This window comes from Bufo gargarizans, chromosome 5, assembly GCF_014858855.1.
Source record: "Bufo gargarizans isolate SCDJY-AF-19 chromosome 5, ASM1485885v1, whole genome shotgun sequence".
Lineage (NCBI taxonomy): Eukaryota > Metazoa > Chordata > Amphibia > Anura > Bufonidae > Bufo > Bufo gargarizans.
This window is the reverse complement of record NC_058084.1, coordinates 454,254,374-454,275,932: the sequence shown is the minus strand read 5'-3', so window position 1 is coordinate 454,275,932 and position 21,559 is coordinate 454,254,374. Positions and strand designations below refer to the sequence as shown.

The window sequence follows — 21,559 nt, the reverse complement described above, 5'->3', positions numbered from 1 at the left end:
AATAAAACTGGCTGTTTTTTGTCGACTTGTCCCCCTGAAAAAATGCAATAAAAAGTGATCAAAAAGTTGTATGTACCCCAAAATGGTACCAATAAAAACAAGCCCTCACACAGCTATGCAGACAGAAATGTAAAAATGTTATGGCTGCCAGAAAATAGTTTTCAAAGGTTTTTGTTAAGTAGTAGTATCTAATAAAAAACTATATAAATTTGGTATGGCTGTATTCGTACTGACCTACAGAATAAGGCCTCATGCAGGCCTCGTTGTGCGTCCGTTCCGTGCATTGGGGACCGCAACCAGAATGTTTTTTGCAAAGTATTAAATGGCTGGAAATTTTTGTTTCAGTTTTTGTAAAAAAAAGATAATTGTGCAAAATTAGCAGTAGAAGCAGTATTGTAATTAGCGTTGAGCGAACCGAAGTATACGAAGTGGAATTCGATCTGAAGTTTAGAAAAAATTAGATTTGCCATGAAGTCGAATTTCCTCACGCTTCATGGTAACAAGTTGATTTTTCCTAAAATGGTGGCTGAAAATAAAAAAATTATACTTCCCTCATCCGCTTGATCGCAGAGAGGAAGTCCACTCCATCTTGAGTGTGAAGACGACACCACGTGATTACCCTGGCCGCACGCGATGACGTCATCCGTGATGACACTTGTGGCCAGCGCCATCATATGGTGACGCCATCATGCTCGCTGCAAGTCCTTTGGTGGTTTTTTTTCAATCAAGATGGATGTGGACATCCTCTCCGCAAGAAAGTAAATGAGAGGAGTATAATAATTTTTTTTTTTTTACCCCTGAGCACCTGACTGTGAGTCTTAGATGCCGCAATGTTCCCCACCAGAGATTTGTGATTAACTAATTGGTAACGAACCTAATTTCTTGCGGAAGTTTGGCGAAGCTGCCAAATGTAATTTTTTAAAAGGTTGTTGTGGTCCCAGGTTGTTGTGATCTTCAAAGGTTGTTGTGGTCCCAGTATTTAGAGACTTGTATGTAGCCCAAGCTGAATTTTTGCCTAGGGTATAGAAAAGTTTAGCTTCGCTTCTGGCCCATATAGCTCCTGTTATGGTCTTCACCGTTGAGTCTCAAGTTAGGTCACATCTGATATCTTTCCAACTGGGAAATGTAATCCTGAAGAGATGAGAAAGCCACATCGGATGTGTTTGACGTCATGTATTAGACCAGTCTCCTGGTGTATCTCCTGGCACTGCTGATAAACAGTCTGAGACCAATTAGAGATAACGAATGGCTCTCCTCTCTGTGGGCGAAGTGCTCTTATATGGGACATGACACCCCGGTAGACTTCTCCGCTGTGGTCCTTGTGGACTGCAGATATCCTTTATTAACACGTATTCCTTGTTTGTAGGGGAAGTTATTTAAGGTTACCGTTAGTTGGTTTCTGTGGCTGTGATTCAGTAACTCTCTCTACTGAATATTTCATAAGAATTCGGGGAAAGACAGTTGCCTTACAAGACAAGCCTTTTTATGTTGCCTTCTCCAGTACGAGAAAGATTTTTTTTTTTATTGCCATTAGGATTAAAATTCCAATCTTGCCTTTAAAGGGGTTGTCTGGTACTAGAATATTGATGGCCTATCCTCAGGATAGTTCATCAATATCTGATAAATGGGGGCCTGACTCCCAGCAACCCCGCCGATCAACAGTTTGAAGAGGCCTCAGGGCTCCAGTGAGCATTGCGGCCTCTTCATAGGTCAGTGACGTCACGTTTAGAGATGAGCGAATTTTTCTAAAATTCGTTTAGCTGCCTCGCCGAATTTTTTCGATAAAATTCGGTTCGATCCGAATATGTTTGTGGCGAATTTAGTTAAAAAACGGCTATTTCCTGGCTGCAGAGAACTGTAGAACACTGTGCCTTGCAGTAACACGCATAGGGAGTCTGCTGTGGTAATGAAATAATACTGTGAGTCCGTATGACATGCAGATGACAGGGGTCGCTCTTAGAATCACTGCGCACTTCACTTATTTGGGCAGTCACGGTGCCAAAACAGAGCAAAAAACTCACGTCTGAACTCAGCCTTACAGGTCAATGTTAGCGCCAAGAAGAAGCGCACTCCTTTTACACCTTCATCAGCTGATTCCACATAGATGTCTACAGAACCTGTTCTATTAAACGCTTATACAAGTAAAGTCCCCCCGACAGAGTGTAGAGGGTGTCAGCACTAAATATGTGTGGACGTCACTGATTATTTTGTCCTTCCTCTGATCCATCAGAACAATAACCCCCAAAAAACGGATCCTGTCTGTGGAGCATCCACCTTCACTCGGTCAGCATTTGGTCAGTAATCTATCAGTATTGCTAAAAAAAAAAAAGAGTGGATCTAAAACGGAGATGACACGTGAATGGAATATTTGCATGTCTTCTGTGTTTTGTACTCACTCCTGCTTTTGGCTACCAAATCACAAGCCAATTTTGATAGGACCATACAGGCCTTACAGCTGCTAAACAGACAGGATCCGTTGTGCGTCTCATTTTTTTTTCCTTATGACAGATCAGAAGAAGGGTCAAATAAATGATGATGTCAGCCTGGCCAAAAGGCAAAATAGTGGCCCAGACATGGAGTGGGGAGGGTGGGAACAGCATGAGAAGTCCACAGAGTCCATTTAGTTTAACCTATGATCCTGTAGAGTTGGTACAAAAGACGGCATGCCATCAATTCTCCTCCTGGGAGATGAAAAAAGTTCCTTCCAAATAAAGCAATAGGACTATCCCCCTGGACCCATTACTCACCTACAATAAAAACTAACGTAATGGGCTGCCATGTAATATTATTCCTTAAAGGACTTGTCCATCTTTTGAATATTAAATACCTTTTCTCCGAATAAGTTATCCTTTGGTGGGGCGCGACACGCTGTGCTCCCATTGATCAGTCATTTGTGGTAGCTACCGACAGCGGAACCATAACAGTGGAAGAAGCCAGAAGCAGAAGGCTCTGTCCACTGTGTAGTGGCCTGGTAGATGTAGGGGCTGCCTCTGAATAGCTCATGGGAGGGATCCCTGAATGAACGTTAGGTCCCCCCTAAACTATCTCTTTTTCAAAAATAATCACTACAATTTTTTGGGGACAACTCCACAACAAAACTGTTGTATACTCGCCAACTTGCCCATCTTCACAGGTTTATACCATAAACTGAACCTGAAAGGGGCAGGGATTACACAAATGTTGGATAAAAAAGGGCCAGTTTTATCAGTTTTCTGGCCAGAGCAGAGGCGGGCCTTACAAATGTCCTACAAGTTGTCTTTCAAACATTGGTAAGTGTGCCCCGGTTTTTAGGTAATGTACTTTTTCCAACTGTAGAAGGGGAAGAGCAGCTTTGCCACAGTCGTCATGAAGTGCTATCCCCATTCCACCGCTGCACTATTAATCAGATTTTTATACAGTTCATTATTGTTATTTGTACCTAATAATACCATAAACGTTGATGCTAAAAATTTCATAGATTATACGACTTATCTCTGTACTAATCACTTCTCTGGATCTGTTTCAGAGTAAATGGAAAGTTAGTGGCACTAAAGGTGATTAGACTGCAAGAGGAGGAGGGGACTCCATTTACTGCCATCAGGGAAGGTAAGTCTTTTCATACTGTAGAATATTATAAAAATCGTAAAGTAACCACAGTGGAACAAAGTGGTGACACAAATGTATCTCTTGTGTCCATATTTCTTCCTTTATGCATTCTACAATCTATAGTAGTTTATGTTGTCTAGCAACCACTAGTACTTCCTCTCCGGGTGACCACCATCTCAGTATAGGTGGCACAGAAGTGGCTATGTTTACAGGAAGTACTGTCTGCCACGGAATAAACAGTCGTTAGACTTTGCACAGGATGGTTCTGGGACCTCAAAAAGAAGAAGAAAATATAAAAAATAAATATAAAAATATAAAAGAAATCATCTGCTTTGGATAGAAATATATAAGATGGGGAGAGAGATTATGGGAAGAATTTGACATCATGATGTGTAGTTAAAAAAGGAAAATACCCTGACTTCTGATAGAGGGAAGTGCTTCTAATGACTGGAAGGTTATAGTCAAAATATCCTAAGGCTAAAACCCTCACCAGGAACAGCGACAGTAATTACCCTCGACTAAAGACCAAGGTGTGGCATATGTGTATGTAAAATGTTCATATCCTGCCCTATCCAGGCCCCCAGCAGTACAGTAGAGGTTTTATGTCATGAGATGACTCTGTGGGCTCTGTCAGGTCTACACAGCAAAGCTGTCCTGTGATCCCTTGAAAAAGCTGTGTATACAGTGAAACGTGTGGGTGTGGGACATAGACTGCTGTTTTAAACACAGCTTTCTTTCTGTGCTCTGTACATACAGTATGACCTGCATACACACATTAACAGCAATGTATTATCTTTAGTTGTTTACATTGCTGATGGCTGTCTGTATGTTTTTTGGTCTCTTTAACTATAAAGGTGCTGGTTGTTTTTTTACTACTGTCATCTACTGTAAGCCTTATTTATGTAAGGGGCTATTTGAGATGTGCAGCGATCCTGTGCGGGTCCCCAATTCTGCGGTTACATGTTGTACATTGGGCACGTGATCCCAGCCTGGGTTAAAACCCTCACCGCATGCGTGAGTCTGATTCTCGTAAGGCACGTGATCCAGGAAGTGGTAGCCGCATGGGATTGCGGCACATCTCAGATAACCGCTGTGATAGGGAGAGAGCTGCAGCAAAAAAGGTGGCACGGAAGGTGTACAGGAAACAAGACAACACAAAATGAATATATGACTCACTGGATCCAAAACTAAGGAACAAAAAGGGAGACCCCTGCATCAGACCTGGCACTCTCCCTGACTGCTCAGCCTATGCGAAAATCCCAATGGTAGATGATCGCATATCCTCGTACCTCGACTGTATAACACCTGAACACCCTATAATAGTGAGGGGACATGACCACTGGCTCCCTACACTAGACACTGAGGGAGTCAGGGTCACCTGGGATCCAGCAAACAGAAAATCACAAATGAATGCACAACACTTATCTTGTAGAAGACTGGGAAATAGGATCAGCATGCACACACACTCCAGGAAGTTGTATAAACCGCACACTAATGCACTATGGGGAGGAATTTAAAGGGATGCAATCAGTCCAACTACATGACAGCTGAGAGAGGCTAACGAGATGAGGAACTGAAAGCAAAACAAAGGAAGCTCAAGGAGGAGGTTCTGAAAGGCATCTGTCAGAGCTTCTCAGATGTCTGGTGGTGACAAAAGGACATGCTCCCTGAGCTGTCAGGCTGAAGAGAATCTAGCAGAACAATTGGAGCGATGAATAGGGACCCATATGTGGTACAGGTCTGGTTCTAGCTTTATTAGAAAGAGGTTGTCATGTACTACATGATGTCTTATTTTTTGCTTCAATCATGGCATAACTCCTTTAACCCTTGGAGAGTGTTTAGGGAATTTCATTAAAGGTTATATTTTATGTAGGTGTATACTGTTGATAGAGTGAAATAGGGGTAACTTTTGTTGCTTTTAGCAAATTTTTTTGTTAAACCCTCACCTATCTGGGTCTTTTTATTTTTTATATTTTTTTTTCAATATGTCATGAGATGACTCTACTGGCTCTGTCCGGTCTACACAATAAAGCTGAAAAGCTTATTGTATGTGATTTACGGGAAAGTATGAAATCTGAACTATCTCATATATTTTTTTATTCACATAAACCATAAAAATCACCACAAATAGAATAGAAAGTTCATAATAAAAGCCCAACCTAAATAATGTTATTTTCTGATGACACGTTGCTTTTAATGAGAATCTTACTCTGTAGAAAACACTTTGTAGCCTATAGTGCTATGTCTATGTCTACAAGGTAGCAGCACGCGGTGTATAGAAGCAGGCCTATATGTCGTTGCCGCCTTCCACGTAAAAGCCGAACCTTTGTAGTCCTTTGTTGCACAACGGCAGAGCTGTAGGGTATCTTCTTTGTCTTGTTATATTTTTGTTACCTTGTATCTGTGTCTATGCAAACCTCAGAAATCACCACTGCTATTGTGCTCCCGTCTTTTGTCAGTGTTGCATTGTTTTAATTAAAAAAAAAAAAAAACATGAATCCCCCCGGTGGTAGACTTTCTGGTTTAAATCGGGAAACCTGCAGAGTCAACCTATGGCGCTCTTTGTTAGATGGCAATTAAAGTTAGAACGCAACAAAACTAGAGAAGAAAGCTTTAAAATGCCTCTGTAGAGGCATAAAGGATGTCAGAACCCTATTCTTGTCTGAGATTTACTTATTCAGGTCTGTATGATAAAACCTGCACTCCCTGGGGTGTCCCTTAGAAGCAAAGAAGAAGAAAAAAGAAAATAACTCGCTAATAAAAAAAAATTCTCCTGTATTTATGGAGCCACGCCAGAAGCGAGTAAGCTGAGCACATAATGTTTCATCTGTCGGAGGTCAGTGAAATCAGAAAAATTAAGAGATGTTTTGGCGCTTAGTTTGAAGGCTTTGTGTGATGGATTGCATCTGGAGTTATTTACTACATGTTTTTTTGTTGTAAAAGGAAAAAAATTATTTCATCTACTTAGTTATCAATGGGGTGGGGATCAGGGTAGACAATGATCAAGTTGAATACAGGGGTGTAGCTATAGGAGGTGCAGAAGTAGCAGTCGCTACTGGGCCCATGAGCCTGAGTGGGTCAAAAGACCCTTCTACCACATAAGAAGACACCAAGAGGGGGGGCGCATTTAAATTTTTGCCTCAATCAGCACCAAGGCTATGTGCTTCCCTGCCCCTGCCCACTAAGCACTGAGGGAAGGGGGGCCCAAGCTGAACTTTTGCACCAGGGCCCATGAGCCTTTAGCTCTGAATATTTAAGACAGCCCCAATTCACATTGCTGGACTTCTTCACATAAGATGATCTTTAGGGGGAGTCACCAACTCAAGATGAGAACACATCGGTTGACTGTGGGGCCAACAACTAAGGGGGCCATTAGTGATGGCTGTGGAAGGGGATGTGTTAACCTGAATATAGCCTTGTGTACTACTTTATGTGGCATTACTTGTACTGTCACATTACTGCATTATCCCTTTAGTGTGAAATCGTGTGTAAATTATGCCAGCATGTCAAATAATCATATGTTTTTGCCCTATGTATACTATCCCTGTACTGTGACATCACTCTATTTATTATCCCTGTACTGTGACTTCACTGCGTTTTAGAGAGGAGTAGATTTTTTTTAAATTTGTTTTATTTCCAGTTTAGCAATTTAAAAAAAAAATCCGTTCGGGTTTGAATCGATTCTAGGACTAATATTTTTCCTGAAAAGATTCAGAGAATAAATATGCATCTGAGACTACAAGAGACAGAGAGACAGATAGACAGACAGAGAGAATACTCCATTACAAATGAGACCTGCAAGCCAGTTCTTCTTCCAAAAGGACAAGAGTACTGGAAGTCCATTTATAACACTTCTCAAAATGAGACATGGGAGCTGGTTCTTCTTCCAAAAGAAAAAAAAAGTACTGCGTGAAGAAATAATTGCTCTTGTTAGCTGAGTGGCCTTGGGGGTGCTCTTACTCATTAGGGAGACCAAAAAATATGCATGAGGATTATTATAGTCCAACCAACACTGCTCTGCCTTTTTGGGAAGCATATATGCAAATTTTAATATCGAAAGCATCTGCTGGCATCAGACAGGCCTAGTGTTCTTTTCATTTTGGAAGGAAAGCGAATATGAGTATCTGGAAACCCATAGTTATGCAAATTAGCATTCTTTCCAAAAAGAAAAGAATTCTAAGCCCACTAGATGCCAGCAGATGTAAGATACTAAAATTTGTATGTATGTTTCTCCCTTCTTCCCTCTATTAGTTGGAAATTGAATCAAATTTTTTTGCGAAATTAGGGATGAATTCCTAATTAGTAGAATCGCTTAGCTCATCTCTACTGTGTTTATTATCCCCAAACTGTGACATCACTGTGTTTATTATCCCCAAACTGTGACATCACTGTGTTTATTATCCCCAAACTGTGACATCACTGTGTTTATTATCACTGTACTATGATATAGTGATGGACGAACGTCGGCCGAGACATTTCAAATGTTCGCGAACCGCGCGTTCGCGGCGGGCCCCATTAACTTTAATAACAGGCGAACCTGAAAAACCTTCAGGTCATATTTGCAACCACCAAATACTTACTAGAAGTGCACAAATAGTCCAACAACATGGACAGTAATATACCAGAGGGGGATCAATGGCAAAAATTCCCACAAAAAATATGTATTTTACTCAGGGGCCATTTTTATGCATCTTAAAGGGAAACTCTCAAAAATGTGCCCTGCTGGAGCCTAGAAATGTTTTATTTTAGGCCACGGGAGTACAGGCCCCAAAAATTAGGCATTCACCTGACAGAAAAGAATAAGTGATTATGTGGCTGGAGGAATATTAGGCGGTCAGTGAATAACAATTTTACTGTAGGCCAGTGGAGTATAGGCCCCAAAAATTAGGCATTCACCTGAAAGAAAGGAACAAGTGATTATGTGGCTGGAGGCAGTGGCGTAGGGATCGCCATAGCAACCATAGCAGTGGCTATGGGGCCCTACGCCACTGGGGGACCGTCCGGACCGCATTCATTTATTTATTTATTTTTTTAATTTTATTAACACAGTCACAGTAAAAAGACACAGGCAGCCAGGCCCGACCGCCCGCCCAGTGTAGTGGGCGGGGCGTGGGCGGTCCGAGGCTCGGGCCTAGCTGGGGGGAAGGCAAGGAGGAGGAGTAGTACTAGTCAGGTCAGGACTGGAGTGGTGGAGGGCCTGGAGGCTGAAGCAGGCGGGCCCGGCCGGGGCGCACTGCCGCACGAGCAGAAGAAGAGGTAGGTATTGTACCTAGAGGGAGGAGGAGGAGGCGGACTCAGGCGGTGAAGGGGCGGGGCCGGGCCGTGGAGGGGGCGGGGCCGGGCCAGGCCATGGAGGGGGGGGGGTTAGGTTACCTGTTGGCTGTTGTGGAGGGACTAGGGAGGGAGAGGGAGTGCTGCCTGCTGCACTGGCGCCAGTCAGATTAGCGCCATCTCTATCTAAAACCAGTCTGAGGCAGAGCAGGCGCAGCTCAGACTCAGAGTGAGAGAGAGGAGGAACCTTACCGAGTCACAGACAGTCACTAGTCCAGGAGTCCAGACCAGTCCTCAGTCAGTGGTCTCCAGAGTTCAGAAGAGACATCACTCCAGTCTCCGTCCAGTCCAGTGACAGTCCTGCCGTGCCAGTGCCACTCCAGTCTGTGCCTGCTGTCTGTGTGACTACAGTGACTGTAAAAGTAAGTGATGTGATTCACTTGAAATTAGATTATTGAGATGGCATTTATGATGTCTGAGATAATCTAAATTCTTAAGTGAAAAAGAGCTGCCTGCAGACTCAGAGTGGGGCCCCCAAGTCCTCAGGATTCAAGTTGGGGCCCAAGAGAAGCAAGGGGCGCCCTCCTTATCCTTGCAGGTCTGCAGGCAGCTCTTTTTAACTTCAGAATTCAGATCATCAGACTCCCACTAATTACAGCACACACCCTGCGCCCTGGCCTGTAGTGTACACCATCAGACAGGGGAGGGAAGAAACCCCTGAACTAGAGTGTGGCCCCCAACACATTGGGGGGCACACTGACACTATTTCTGGGGTTTCTTTTCTTCCCTCCCCTGTCTGATGGTGGACACTACAGGGGTGTGTGCTGTAATTAGTAAGTGAGAGTCTGATGATCTGATGTTAAAAAGAGATGCCAGCTGTGATAAGGAGGGCGCCCCTTCCTTCTTTTGGGGGGCACACTCTTATATGACAGATATAAAGGTACTTTTACACTTGCGGCAGGACGGATCCGGCAGGCTGTTCAGCCTGTAGCATCCGTCCGGCTGCTATTTCGCTGGACCGCTGCTCCGTCCCCATTGACTATAATAGGGATGGGGGCGGAGCTCCTGCGCAGCACGGCACTGCGCGGTGAGAGGCCACCGGACGAAAAAGTCGGACTTGCAGTACTTTTCGGCCGCCAGCCTTTCACCGCACACTGCCGCGCTGCACCGGAGCTCCGTCCCCGTTCCCATTATAGTCAATGGGGATGGAGTGGCGGCAAGGCGAAATAGCGGCAGGACGGATCCAACAGGCTGAACAGCCTGTCGGATCCGTCCTGCCGCAAGTGTGAAACTGCTCATGGCGGTGGGAGATATAGGATGGGTGTTTGGGTGGGAGCTCTGGAAGGGGTGGTGGGAGGCCCGATAGATATGTGGGGGCTGTGGGGGGGCCCATAAATTTTTTTTGCTATGGGGCCCATGCATTTCTAGCTACGCCCCTGGCTGGAGGTACCGGTTTATAAGACGGTCACTGGATAACAATTTTACTGTAGGCCACTGGAGTAGAGGCCCCAAAAATTAGGCATTCGCGTGACAGATAAGAACAAGAGATTATGTGGCTGGAGGTATATTAGGCGGTCACTGAATAACCATTTTACTGTAGGCCAGTACAGGCTCCAAAAATTAGGCATTTAACTGACAGAAAAGAACAAGTGATTATGTGGCTGGAGGTACCGGTATATAAGACGGTCACTGGATAACAATTTTACTGTAGGCCACTGGAGTAGAGGCCCCAAAAATTAGGCATTCACCTGACAAAAAAGGCCTTTTATGCCGCTGTATATACATAAGGACCATTCTTTGTTCTGTGTGGTGGCGGATATGTGTGGGCTGACATAAGGAAATTCAATTAAACGTGGTCGTCACATGTGTTCAATTCCTCCGAAATCTATGCCTCATTCATTTTTAGAAATGTGAGGTAGTCCACACTGTCGTGAGCTAGGCGAGTGCTTATCAGTCACGATCCCCCCCTGCTGGGCTGAACGTCCTTTCGGGCAGAACACTCGACGAGGGGCAAGCCAAGAGTTCCATGGCAAATTGTGCTAGCTCTGGCCACAGGTCAAGCCTGCACACCCAGTAGTCCAGGGGTTCCTCGCTTCTCAGAGCGTCCACATCGGCCGTTAACCCGATGTAGTCGGACACCTGTCGGTCTAGGCGTTCCCTGAGGCTAGATCTGGAGGGCGGCTCTCGATGGGTTGGCTGCAAGAATGAGCTCATATCCGAAGTGACCAACACATCTTCCAACCGCCCTCTTTTTGCAGGCGCTGTAGGATTAGTACTAGCACCTGTTTCGCTGTGGGTGGAAATTCCTCTGCCAGCGCCTGCAACAGCAGAATGCAGAATCTCTCGCAGAAAGGCCTGAAAATGCTGCATTCTGACAGCCCTCTGTGATGCTGGTAACATGTCTGCCATTTTGTGTTTGTACTGGGGGTCTAAGTACTTTGCCACCTAGTACTGGTCCTTGCCCTTTACGCTTTTTATACGGGGGTCCCTCTTCAAACACTGGAGCATGAAGTCCCCCATTTGCACAAAATTGGAAGCGGTGGAGCGCCCAGGCTCCTGCTCATCGCTCAGGAGAATGTTGCCCTCGGTCTCTTCCCGCCAGCCACGGACAACACCAGGGATCCCCAAAAAGTTTAAAGTCCCCCTTAAAGCCTGCTATTTTTGCTTCTCCTCCTCTTCCCAGGCTCCATCCTCCTATGACTCCTCTTCAGACTTCTGCTGACCTGTCTCAGATGGAGTAGCCCCCCCTGGGAATTCATTCAGCATTGTGACTTCCTCATCTTCCAGCTCCTGCTCCTCGACGGCTTGATCAATGACAATGCAATGGATGCTCCAGAAAGAAGGGGTGAAGTACGATGTCACTGATGCCGCTGAACGTCAGCAAGGCGAGCTATGGCCATGTAAGATCATGTAAGAGGCACGTGTGTCATTTTGCCCTGTTTCAGCGCGCTCAGCAGATTGGCACCGTTGTCGCACACCACTTTACCAACTGTAAAATTGAGCGAGGTTAGCCATTGATCGGCCTGTGACCGCAGAGCTGAAAGGTGTGCAGGAGTGGTCAGATGTATCTTGGCACCAACACTGTGTGCCAGAGATATATTCACTTGCCGCTGAACGTGGCCATATAGCTCTGGGATGCCCTTCTGGGAGAAATATTTCCTTCCGGGGACTTTCCATTGCAGTGTGCCAATGGCCACAAATTTTCTAAAGACCTCAGAGTCCACCAGTTTATATGGCAGTAGTTGGCGGGCTAGTAGTTCTGACAAGCCAGCGGTCAGCCATTGGGCAAGAGGGTTATCCCGCGTCATCAACTATTTACACTCTAACATTTGGGCCACGGAAGCCTGCCTTCTGCCAGATGAACGCAACGACGGCACCGTGGAAGGTAGAGTGGAGGACAAATGGGAGGAGAGAGGAGAAGGAGAAGAGGCAGGACGTGGAGTGCTGGGAGTGTGGCTTTGTGGGTTCTGACTGCGTTGCTCCAACTGGGCTCGGTGATGGGAGGCCAGGTGCCTTCTTAAGGCGGTCGTCCCTAGGTGAGTGTTGGGCTTACCGCGACTTATGCGTTGACAGCACAGGCTGCAGATTGCAACACTGTTGTCAGCAGCGGACACGTTAAAAAAAAGCCCACACTGCGGAGCCATGTGCCAGCGTCCTGGGATCACCAGATGTGACCGAGCATGGTGGATGGCTCCTGTGCACTGCGAGTTCTGCCTGCTTCTCCTCCTCCTCCACCCTATCTGCTGCTCCCTCTCTCCCTCTGAACTCCCCTCCTCTTCCTCTCTTTAGTGGGCACCCACGTGACGTCCATAAACACGTCATCATCGGCCCCTTCACTACCACTGACATTAGAGATCTCGGAGTAGGCAGAAACTGCGGGGACCACCCTCCTTAGGCTGATCTGGGTACTGTCATCAGACCGCTGGGTGGCGGCCGTTGCTACCTCCTCTTCCTCATCTGATGCCAAGAATAGCTGCGCATCGGGAAGGTCTGGGCATGGATGGGAAAATAATTCCTCTGACTCTATTGGAGGGGCTATGGTGGTGGTGTCTTTGAGGGTGCACACAGCAGAGAGCGAGGAGGGTGCAGATACAGAGGATGAGGAGGGGGCAGAAGCGGAAGGCTAAGTGAGCCACTCAACCTACTCAGGTGCATCCTTTGACGTAATCGCACGCACCTTCTCCAACCTTCCACTTAGGCTCCGGCCTGGTGCACCTGCCCGACCCCTACCACCCCTGCAGAACGGCCTGCCTCTTCCTCAAAATGACCCTGTGCCAAAATCCCTAGGGAAGAGCAGTATTTGTGGAAGCAGGTATATTGCAGGCCTCAATCAATATTTGGTGGAATCAGATATATCAAACCCCTTAATCAGTATTTTGTGGAAGCATGTGTATCGCAGGCCTCAATAAATATTTGGTGGAAGCAGGTATACCAATCCCCTTAATCAGTATTTTGTGGAAGCCAGTATATAGAACCCCTTAATCAATATTTGGTGGAATCAGGTATATCGCACCGCTCAATCTGTATTTTGTGGAAGCAGGTATATCAAACCCCTTAATCAGTATTTTGTGGAAGCAGATTGTTACAAAACTGTTAATTACACTGTGTGCGGTCGGTCAGGACTTCAGGGACCCGTAACTCCCGAACCCTTGGACCGACGGAGCCGGATTTTGGATATGTTGTTCCCCTACACCAGGACTGTCTGAGGATACCGAATGTAAAGATGTACCCCCTGGTTTTGGGGTACATCCAGAACTTGGGTAACATTGTGTGTGGGTTGATTATGTTAAAGGCTTATCTGAGGGGAGGAGACGTGGGGGCTGTCCCAGACATGTAATTGTGTATTGTGGTAATCATGTAAATGTAGCCCTTCCCAGGGCAGGATTGCATAAAAGAAGGCCCCGGGTCAATAAACATCAGTCTTGCTTAACCTTCAAATCGCAGCCTCGACTCGTTTGTGGAGGGGGGAAGGATTATCCTAGCTGAAAGATCATTACCGGGATTGTTCTACATTTACAGGATCCTTCTGGATACCGAGACGAAGCGGCTCCTCTCTCTCTCCCTAAGCAGAGATCCAGACTATCCAAGCGGTCCAGCTCCCAGCTAGCCGGGGAGTAACCGTAACACAGATATATCACACCCCTCAATCTGTATTTTATGGAAGCAGGTATATTAAACCTCTTATTTAATATTTTGTGGAAGCAGGTATATTGCACTTCTCAATCTGTATTTTGTGGAAGCAGGTGTATCGCACCCCTCAATCAGTATTTTGTGGAAGCAGGTATATAGAACCCTTTAATCAATATTTGGTGGAAGCAGGTATATAGCACCCCTCAATCTGCATTTTATGGAAGCAGGTATATAGAACCCCATAATCAATATTTTGTGGAAGTCGGTATATCAAACCCCTTAATTTGTATTTTGTGGAAGAAGGTATATTGCACCCCTCAATCGGTATTTTGTGGAAGTAGGTATATAAAAACCCCTTAATCAGTATTTTGTAGAAGCAGGTATAGCGCACCCCTCGATCTGTATTTTGTGGAAGCAGGTATATAGAACCCCTTTTTCAATATTTTGTGGAAGCAGGTTTATCACACTCCTCAATCAGTATTTTGTGGAAGCAGGTATATAGAATCCCTTTATCAATATTTGGTGGAAGCAGGTATATCGCAACCCTCAATCTGTATTTTGTGGAAGCAGTTATACCGTACCCCTCAATCATTATTTTGTGGAAGCAGGTATATCAAAACCCCTTAATCAGTATTTTGCAGAAACAGGCATATAGAACCCCTTAATCAATATTTTGTGGAAGCAGGTATATCACACCCCTCAAACAGTATTTTCTGGAAGCAGGTATATTGCAGGCCTCAATCAATATTTGGTGGAATCAGGTATATCAAACCCCTTAATCAGTATTTTGTGGAAGCATGTGTATCGCAGGCCTCAATAAATATTTGGTGGAAGCAGGTATACCAATCCCCTTAATCAGTATTTTGTGGAAGCTGGTATATAGAACCCCTTAATCAATATTTGGTGGAAGCAGGTATATCGCACCACTCAATCTGTATTTTGTGGAAGCAGGTATATCAAACCCCTTATTCAGTATTTTGTGGAAGCAGGTATATCGCACCCCTCAATCTGTATTTTGTGGAAGCAGGTATATCAAACCTCTTATTTAATATTTTGTGGAAGCAGATATATTGCACTTCTCAATCTGTATTTTGTGGAAGCAGGTGTATCGCACCCCTCAATCAGTATTTTGTGGAAGCAGGTATATCAAACCGCTTATTTAATATTTTGTGGAAACAGATATATTGCACTTCTCAATCTGTATTTTGTGGAAGCAGGTGTATCGCACCCCTCAATCAGTATTTTGTGGAAGCAGGTATATCAAACCCCTTAATTTTTATTTTGTGGAAGCAGGTATATTGCACCCCTCAATCGGTATTTTGTGGAAGCAGGTATATAAAAAACCCTTAATCAGTATTTTGTAGAAGCAGGTATATCGCACCCCTCAATCTGTATTTTGTGGAAGCAGGTATATAGAACCCCTTAATCAATATTTTGTGGAAGCAGGTTTATCACACTCCTCAATCTGTATTTTGTGGAAGCAGGTATATCGCACCCCTCAATAAGTATTTTTTGGAAGCAGGTATATAGAACCCCTTTATTAATATTTGGTGGAAGCAGGTATATCGCAACCCTCTATCTGTATTTTGTGGAAGCAGGTATATCAAACCCCTTAATCAGTATTTTGTGGAAAAAGGCATATAGAACTCCTTAATCAATATTTTGTGGAAGCAGGTATATCACACCCCTCAAACAGTATTTTGTGGAAGCAGGTATATTGCAGGCCTCAATAAGTATTTTGTGGAAGCAGGTATATCACACCCCTCAAACAGTATTTTGTGGAAACAGGTATATTGCAGGCCTCAATCAATATTTGGTGGAAGCAGGTATATTGCGCCCCTCAATAAGTATTTTGTGGAAGCAGGTATATCAAACCCCTTAATCAGTATTTTGTGGAAGCAGGTATATTGCACCCCTCAATCAATTTTTTAGGGGGAAACAGGTATATCACACCCGTTGCAAATATTTTTTCCAATAGCGCTTTTCCCTCTATATACTTGCGGTATCGCAGCAGAACCGCACACAACTGCTGCACAATAAAAATGTACTATAAAGGTGAAACTCGAAAAATTTTAATATCGTGCAAAAGTCCATGTATTTCAGTAAAGCAAATTAAAAGGAATTACAATAATGCAGCTTAAAATTAGAATTTTGTGAAAAAGTTCAATATTCTAGGCTCAAAGTGTCACACTCTAGTCATCTATTTAATCCATACCCCCTGAGCAAAGGGTACCTCAAAATTGTGACTTTGGGGTTTCATAAGCTATAAGCCATAATCATCCAAATTATAACAAATAAAGGCTTGAAATATCTCGCTTTGCATGTAATGAGTCTGTCTCATATGTTAGTTTCACCTTTTAACCTGCATTACTGAAATAAATGAACTTTGCACGATATTCTAATTTTTCGAGTTTCACCTGTATACTTTCTATGTTAGAAAGTATATTATAGGTATATCACACCACTCAATCATTTTTTTTGGGGGGGCAACAGATATATCACACCAGTTGCAATTAGTTCTTCCAATAGCATTTGTCCCTCTATCTAGCTGCAGTATCGCGGCAGAACCGCACACAACTGCTGCACAATACAAATGCACTATAATATACTTTCTATGTTAGAAAGTATATTATAAGTATATCACACCCCTCAATGTATCACACCTATAGATAGCACACCTATACCAGTCCTTAAAAGGACATTTGTGGCCCTTTTAGCTAGCGTTTGGTGTCCCTGACAGCCTATCCCTGCTCCACACAGCAACCTCTCCCTACACTGGCCAGACACAGAATGTAAAATGGCTGCCAGATCGGGTTCTGTTATAGGGTGGGTGTGTGTCCATGTGCTGAAACGTCTCAATTGGCTGTCCCGTCCCACCTGATGGATGTGTCATGGGTCAAAGTTCGGCGCAATGCAAAACAATATGGCGCTGGCGGACATCGCCATTTGTTCGCATGTTCGGTGAATCGCAAATGCGCAAAGTTCACTGCGAAACGACTGCCGGGCGAACCGCAAGACCATCTCTACTGTGACATCACTGTGTTTATTATCTCTGTACTGTGACATCACTGTATTATCTCTGTACTATGATTAGTGTATAAACATCTATGTACTGTGACATCACTGTGTGTTTTGTTCCTGTACTCTGACATCAGTGTGTGTATTATCTCTGTACTGTGACATCACTGTGTTTATTATCCCTGTACTCTGACATCAGTGTGTTTTATTATCCCTGTACTGTGACATCACTGTGTTTATCTCTGTACTGTGACATCACTGTTTATTTTCTCTGTACTGTGACATCACTGTGTTTATTATCCCTGTACTGTGACATCATTGTGTTTTATTATCCCTGTACTGTGACATCACTGTGTTTATTATCCCTGTACTGTGACATCACTGTGTTTATTATCCCTGTACTGTGACATCACTGTGTTTATTATCCCTGTACTGTGACATCACTGTGTGTATTATCTCTGTACTGTGACATCACTGTATTATCTCTGTACTATGATTAGTGTATAAACATCTATGTACTGTGACATCACTGTGTGTTTTGTTCCTGTACTCTGACATCAGTGTGTGTATTATCTCTGTACTGTGACATCACTGTGTTTATTATCCCTGTACTCTGACATCAGTGTGTTTATTATCCCTGTACTGTGACATCACTGTGTTTATTATCCCTGTACTGTGACATCATTGTGTTTTATTATCCCTGTACTGTGACATCACTGTGTGTATTATCTCTGTACTGTGACATCACTGTGTTTATTATCCCTGTACTGTGACATCACTGTGTTTATCTCTGTACTGTGACATCACTGTGTTTATTATCCCTGTACTGTGACACCACAGTTTATTTTCTCTGTACTGTGACATCACTGTGTTTATTATCCCTGTACTGTGACATCACTGTGTTTATTATCCCTGTACTGTGACATCATTGTGTTTTATTATCCCTGTACTGTGACATCACTGTGTTTATTATCCCTGTACTGTGACATCACTGTGTGTATTATCCCTGTACTGTGACATCACTGTGTTTATTATCCCTGTACTGTGACACCACAGTTTATTTTCTCTGTACTGTGACATCACTGTGTTTATTATCCCTGTACTGTGACATCACTGTGTTTATTATCCCTGTACTGTGACATCACTGTGTGTATTATCCCTGTACTGTGACATCACTGTGTGTATTATCCCTGTACTGTGACATCACTGTGTTTATTATCCCTGTACTGTGACATCACTGTGTTTATTATCCCTGTACTGTGACATCACTGTGTGTATTATCTCTGTACTGTGACATCATTGTGTTTATTATCCCTGTACTGTGACATCACTGTGTGCATTCTCCAAAGAAAATAGATTTTCCTTTCGTGGATTTATAAATTAGGAGTATTCGAGAAGTTGTCCGATCTGGACATTTATGGCATCAATAGGATATACCATAGAAGTCCTGGCATAAAAGATGAGCACACCGCTCTCGTCTATTTTCAGAAGTCCTATAACAGTGAATGGAGAAAATCACGCATGCATGGCTTGCTCGTCATTTGCATTTGGGCCCCATTCTTGAGATAGGAGTGGGTCTTAGCGATATGTCCAGATGGAAATACCCCTTTACGGATTTCATCTGATTGTCTATTGCTGTCTCATCCCACGTGATTGAACACTATGAGACACCACTATGAGCATTATCCCTATACCATGACATACTGTAAAAGTTATATCATACTCCTATACCTATACTGTAGATATCTGGCAAATTGTGAAGATGTCACCCAGCACTTTACACTCATGGACACCTTCATACAACTTTGCATCAGAGACCAAAACAAAAATCTCCATGATCCCAATGCTGGTAGACATCCGAGTTATGGAGTCATCAAGTGTTCTCATGCTTTGGTTGATTGTATGTTGAACTATCCCCTTAAATATCAGAGAGCACATACATATCCACTCTGATTGGTAAGAGGGGTGATAATTAGGGATGAGCGAATTCGTACCGAATTTTGGGGTGTCCGTGACACGGACCCGAACCCGGACATTTTCGTAAAAGTCCGGGTTCAGTGTTCGTCGCTTTCTTGGCGCTTTTTGAAAGGCTGCAAAGCAGCCAATCAACAAGCGTCATACTACTTGCCCCAGGAGGCCATCACAGCCATGCCTACTATTGGCATGGCTGTGATTGGCCAGTGCAGCATGTGACCCAGCCTCTATTTAAGCTGGAGTCACATAGCGCCGCACGTCACTCTGCTCTGATCAGCATAGGGAGAGGTTGCAGCTGCGACGTTAGGGCGAGATTAGGCAGTGATTAACTCCTCCAAAAGACTTCATTCAGAGATCGATCTGCAGCTGTGGATGATTAAACTGCTGCTATTGAATTGCTCACTGTTTTTAGGCTGCCCAGAGCGTTTTTCAGTCACTTTTTTCTGGGGTGATCGGCGGCCATTTTGTGTCTTGTGGTTCGCCAGCACAAGCTGCCACCAAGTGCATTTAACCCTCAATAGTGTGGTTGTTTTTTGGCTATATCCTACATCAGGGTCAAGCTGTCACACCAAGTGCATTTAACCATCAATAGTGTGGTTATTTTTTGGCCATATCCCAGTCTAATTCTGACTGTAAACGTATACCTGTCACCCAGCGCCTAAATAATAGGCCTCAAATTTATAGTCAGCTAAATCTGTGGTTACTGCTGTGCCTGTATTATTGTAATACGGTACCTAAATAGATAGCCAGATAGTGTTAGGTGTCTGTAAAAAAAGGCCTGAATTTGAATTCAATACATTGGGCCAAATAATATTTTTGTTCTTGTGGTGAACGATAACAATGAGGAAAACATCTAGTAAAGGACGCGGACATGGTCGTGGTGGTGTTAGTGGACCCTCTGGTGCTGGGAGAGGACGTGGCCGTTCTGCCACAGCCACACGTCCTAGTGTACCAACTACCTCAGGTCCCAGTAGCCGCCATAATTTACAGCGATATTTGGTGGGGCCCAATGCCATTCTAAGGATGGTAAGGCCTGAGCAGGTACAGGCATTAGTCAATTGGGTGGCCGACAGTGGATTCAGCACGTTCACATTATCTCCCACCCAGTCTTCTGCAGAAAGCGCACAGATGGCGCCTGAAAACCAACCCCATCAGTCTGTCACATCACCCCCATGCATACCAGGGAAACTGTCTCAGCCTCAAGTTATGCAGCAGTCTCTTATGCTGTTTGAAGACTCCGCTGGCAGGGTTTCCCAAGGGCATCCACCTCGCCCTTCCCCAGCGGTGAAAGACATAGAATGCACTGACGCACAACCACTTATGTTTCCTGATGATGAGGACATGGGAATACCACCTCAGCATGTCTCTGATGATGACGAAACACAGGTGCCAACTGCTGCGTCTTTCTGCAGTGTGCAGACTGAACAGGAGGTCAGGGATCAAGACTGGGTGGAAGACGATGCAGGGGACGATGAGGTCCTAGACCCCACATGGAATGAAGGTCGTGCCACTGACTTTCACAGTTCGGAGGAAGAGGCAGTGGTGAGACCGAGCCAACAGCGTAGCAAAAGAGGGAGCAGTGGGCAAAAGCAGAACACCCGCCGCCAAGAGACTCCGCCTGCTACTGACCGCCGCCATCTGGGACCGAGCACCCCAAAGGCAGCTTCAAGGAGTTCCCTGGCATGGCACGTCTTCAAACAATGTGCTGACGACAAGACCCGAGTGGTTTGCACGCTGTGCCATCAGAGCCTGAAGCGAGGCATTAACGTTCTGAACCTTAGCACAACCTGCATGACCAGGCACCTGCATGCAAAGCATGAACTGCAGTGGAGTAAACACCTTAAAAACAAGGAAGTCACTTAGGCTCCCCCTGCTACCTCTTCTGCTGCTGCCGCCTCGGCCTCTTCTGCTGCTGCCGCCTCGGCCTCTTCCTCCGCCTCTGGAGGAACATTGGCACCTGCCGCCCAGCAAACAGGGGATGTACCACCAACACCACCACCTCCGTCACCAAGCATCTCAACCATGTCACACGGCAGCGTTCAGCTCTCCATCTCACAAACATTTGAGAGAAAGCGTAAATTCCCACCTAGCCACCCTCGATACCTGGCCCTGAATGCCAGCATTTCTAAACTACTGGCCTATGAAATGCTGTCATTTAGGCTGGTGGACACAGACAGCTTCAAACAGCTCATGTCGCTTGCTGTCCCACAGTATGTTGTTCCCAGCCGGCACTACTTCTCCAAGAGAGCCGTGCCTTCCCTGCACAACCAAGTATCCGATAAAATCAAGTGTGCACTGCGCAACGCCATCTGTGGCAAGGTCCACCTAACCACAGATACGTGGACCAGTAAGCACGGCCAGGGACGCTATATCTCCCTAACTGCACACTGGGTAAATGTAGTGGCAGATGGGCCCCAGGCGGAGAGCTGTTTGGCGCACGTCCTTCCGCCGCCAAGGATCGCAGGGCAACATTCTTTGCCTCCTGTTGCCACCTCCTCCTACTCAGCTTCCTCCTCCTCTTCTTCCACCTGCTCATCCAGTCAGCCACACACCTTCACCACCAACTTCAGCACAGCCCGTG

At 44.9% G+C, this 21,559-nt stretch overlaps 1 protein-coding gene across 3 annotated transcripts in view; it reads left to right on the top strand.

Moving 5' to 3' along the window:
* The window catches only part of CDK14 (cyclin dependent kinase 14), a 481,017-nt gene that overhangs the window by 134,899 nt on the left and 324,559 nt on the right, over positions 1-21,559 (top strand). For all 3 annotated transcript variants that reach the window (XM_044293158.1, XM_044293157.1, XM_044293159.1), the window contains one exon: positions 3,506-3,585. In XM_044293158.1, the coding sequence (XP_044149093.1) occupies positions 3,506-3,585 (80 nt within the window). The remainder of the gene's footprint in view (positions 1-3,505; positions 3,586-21,559) is intronic.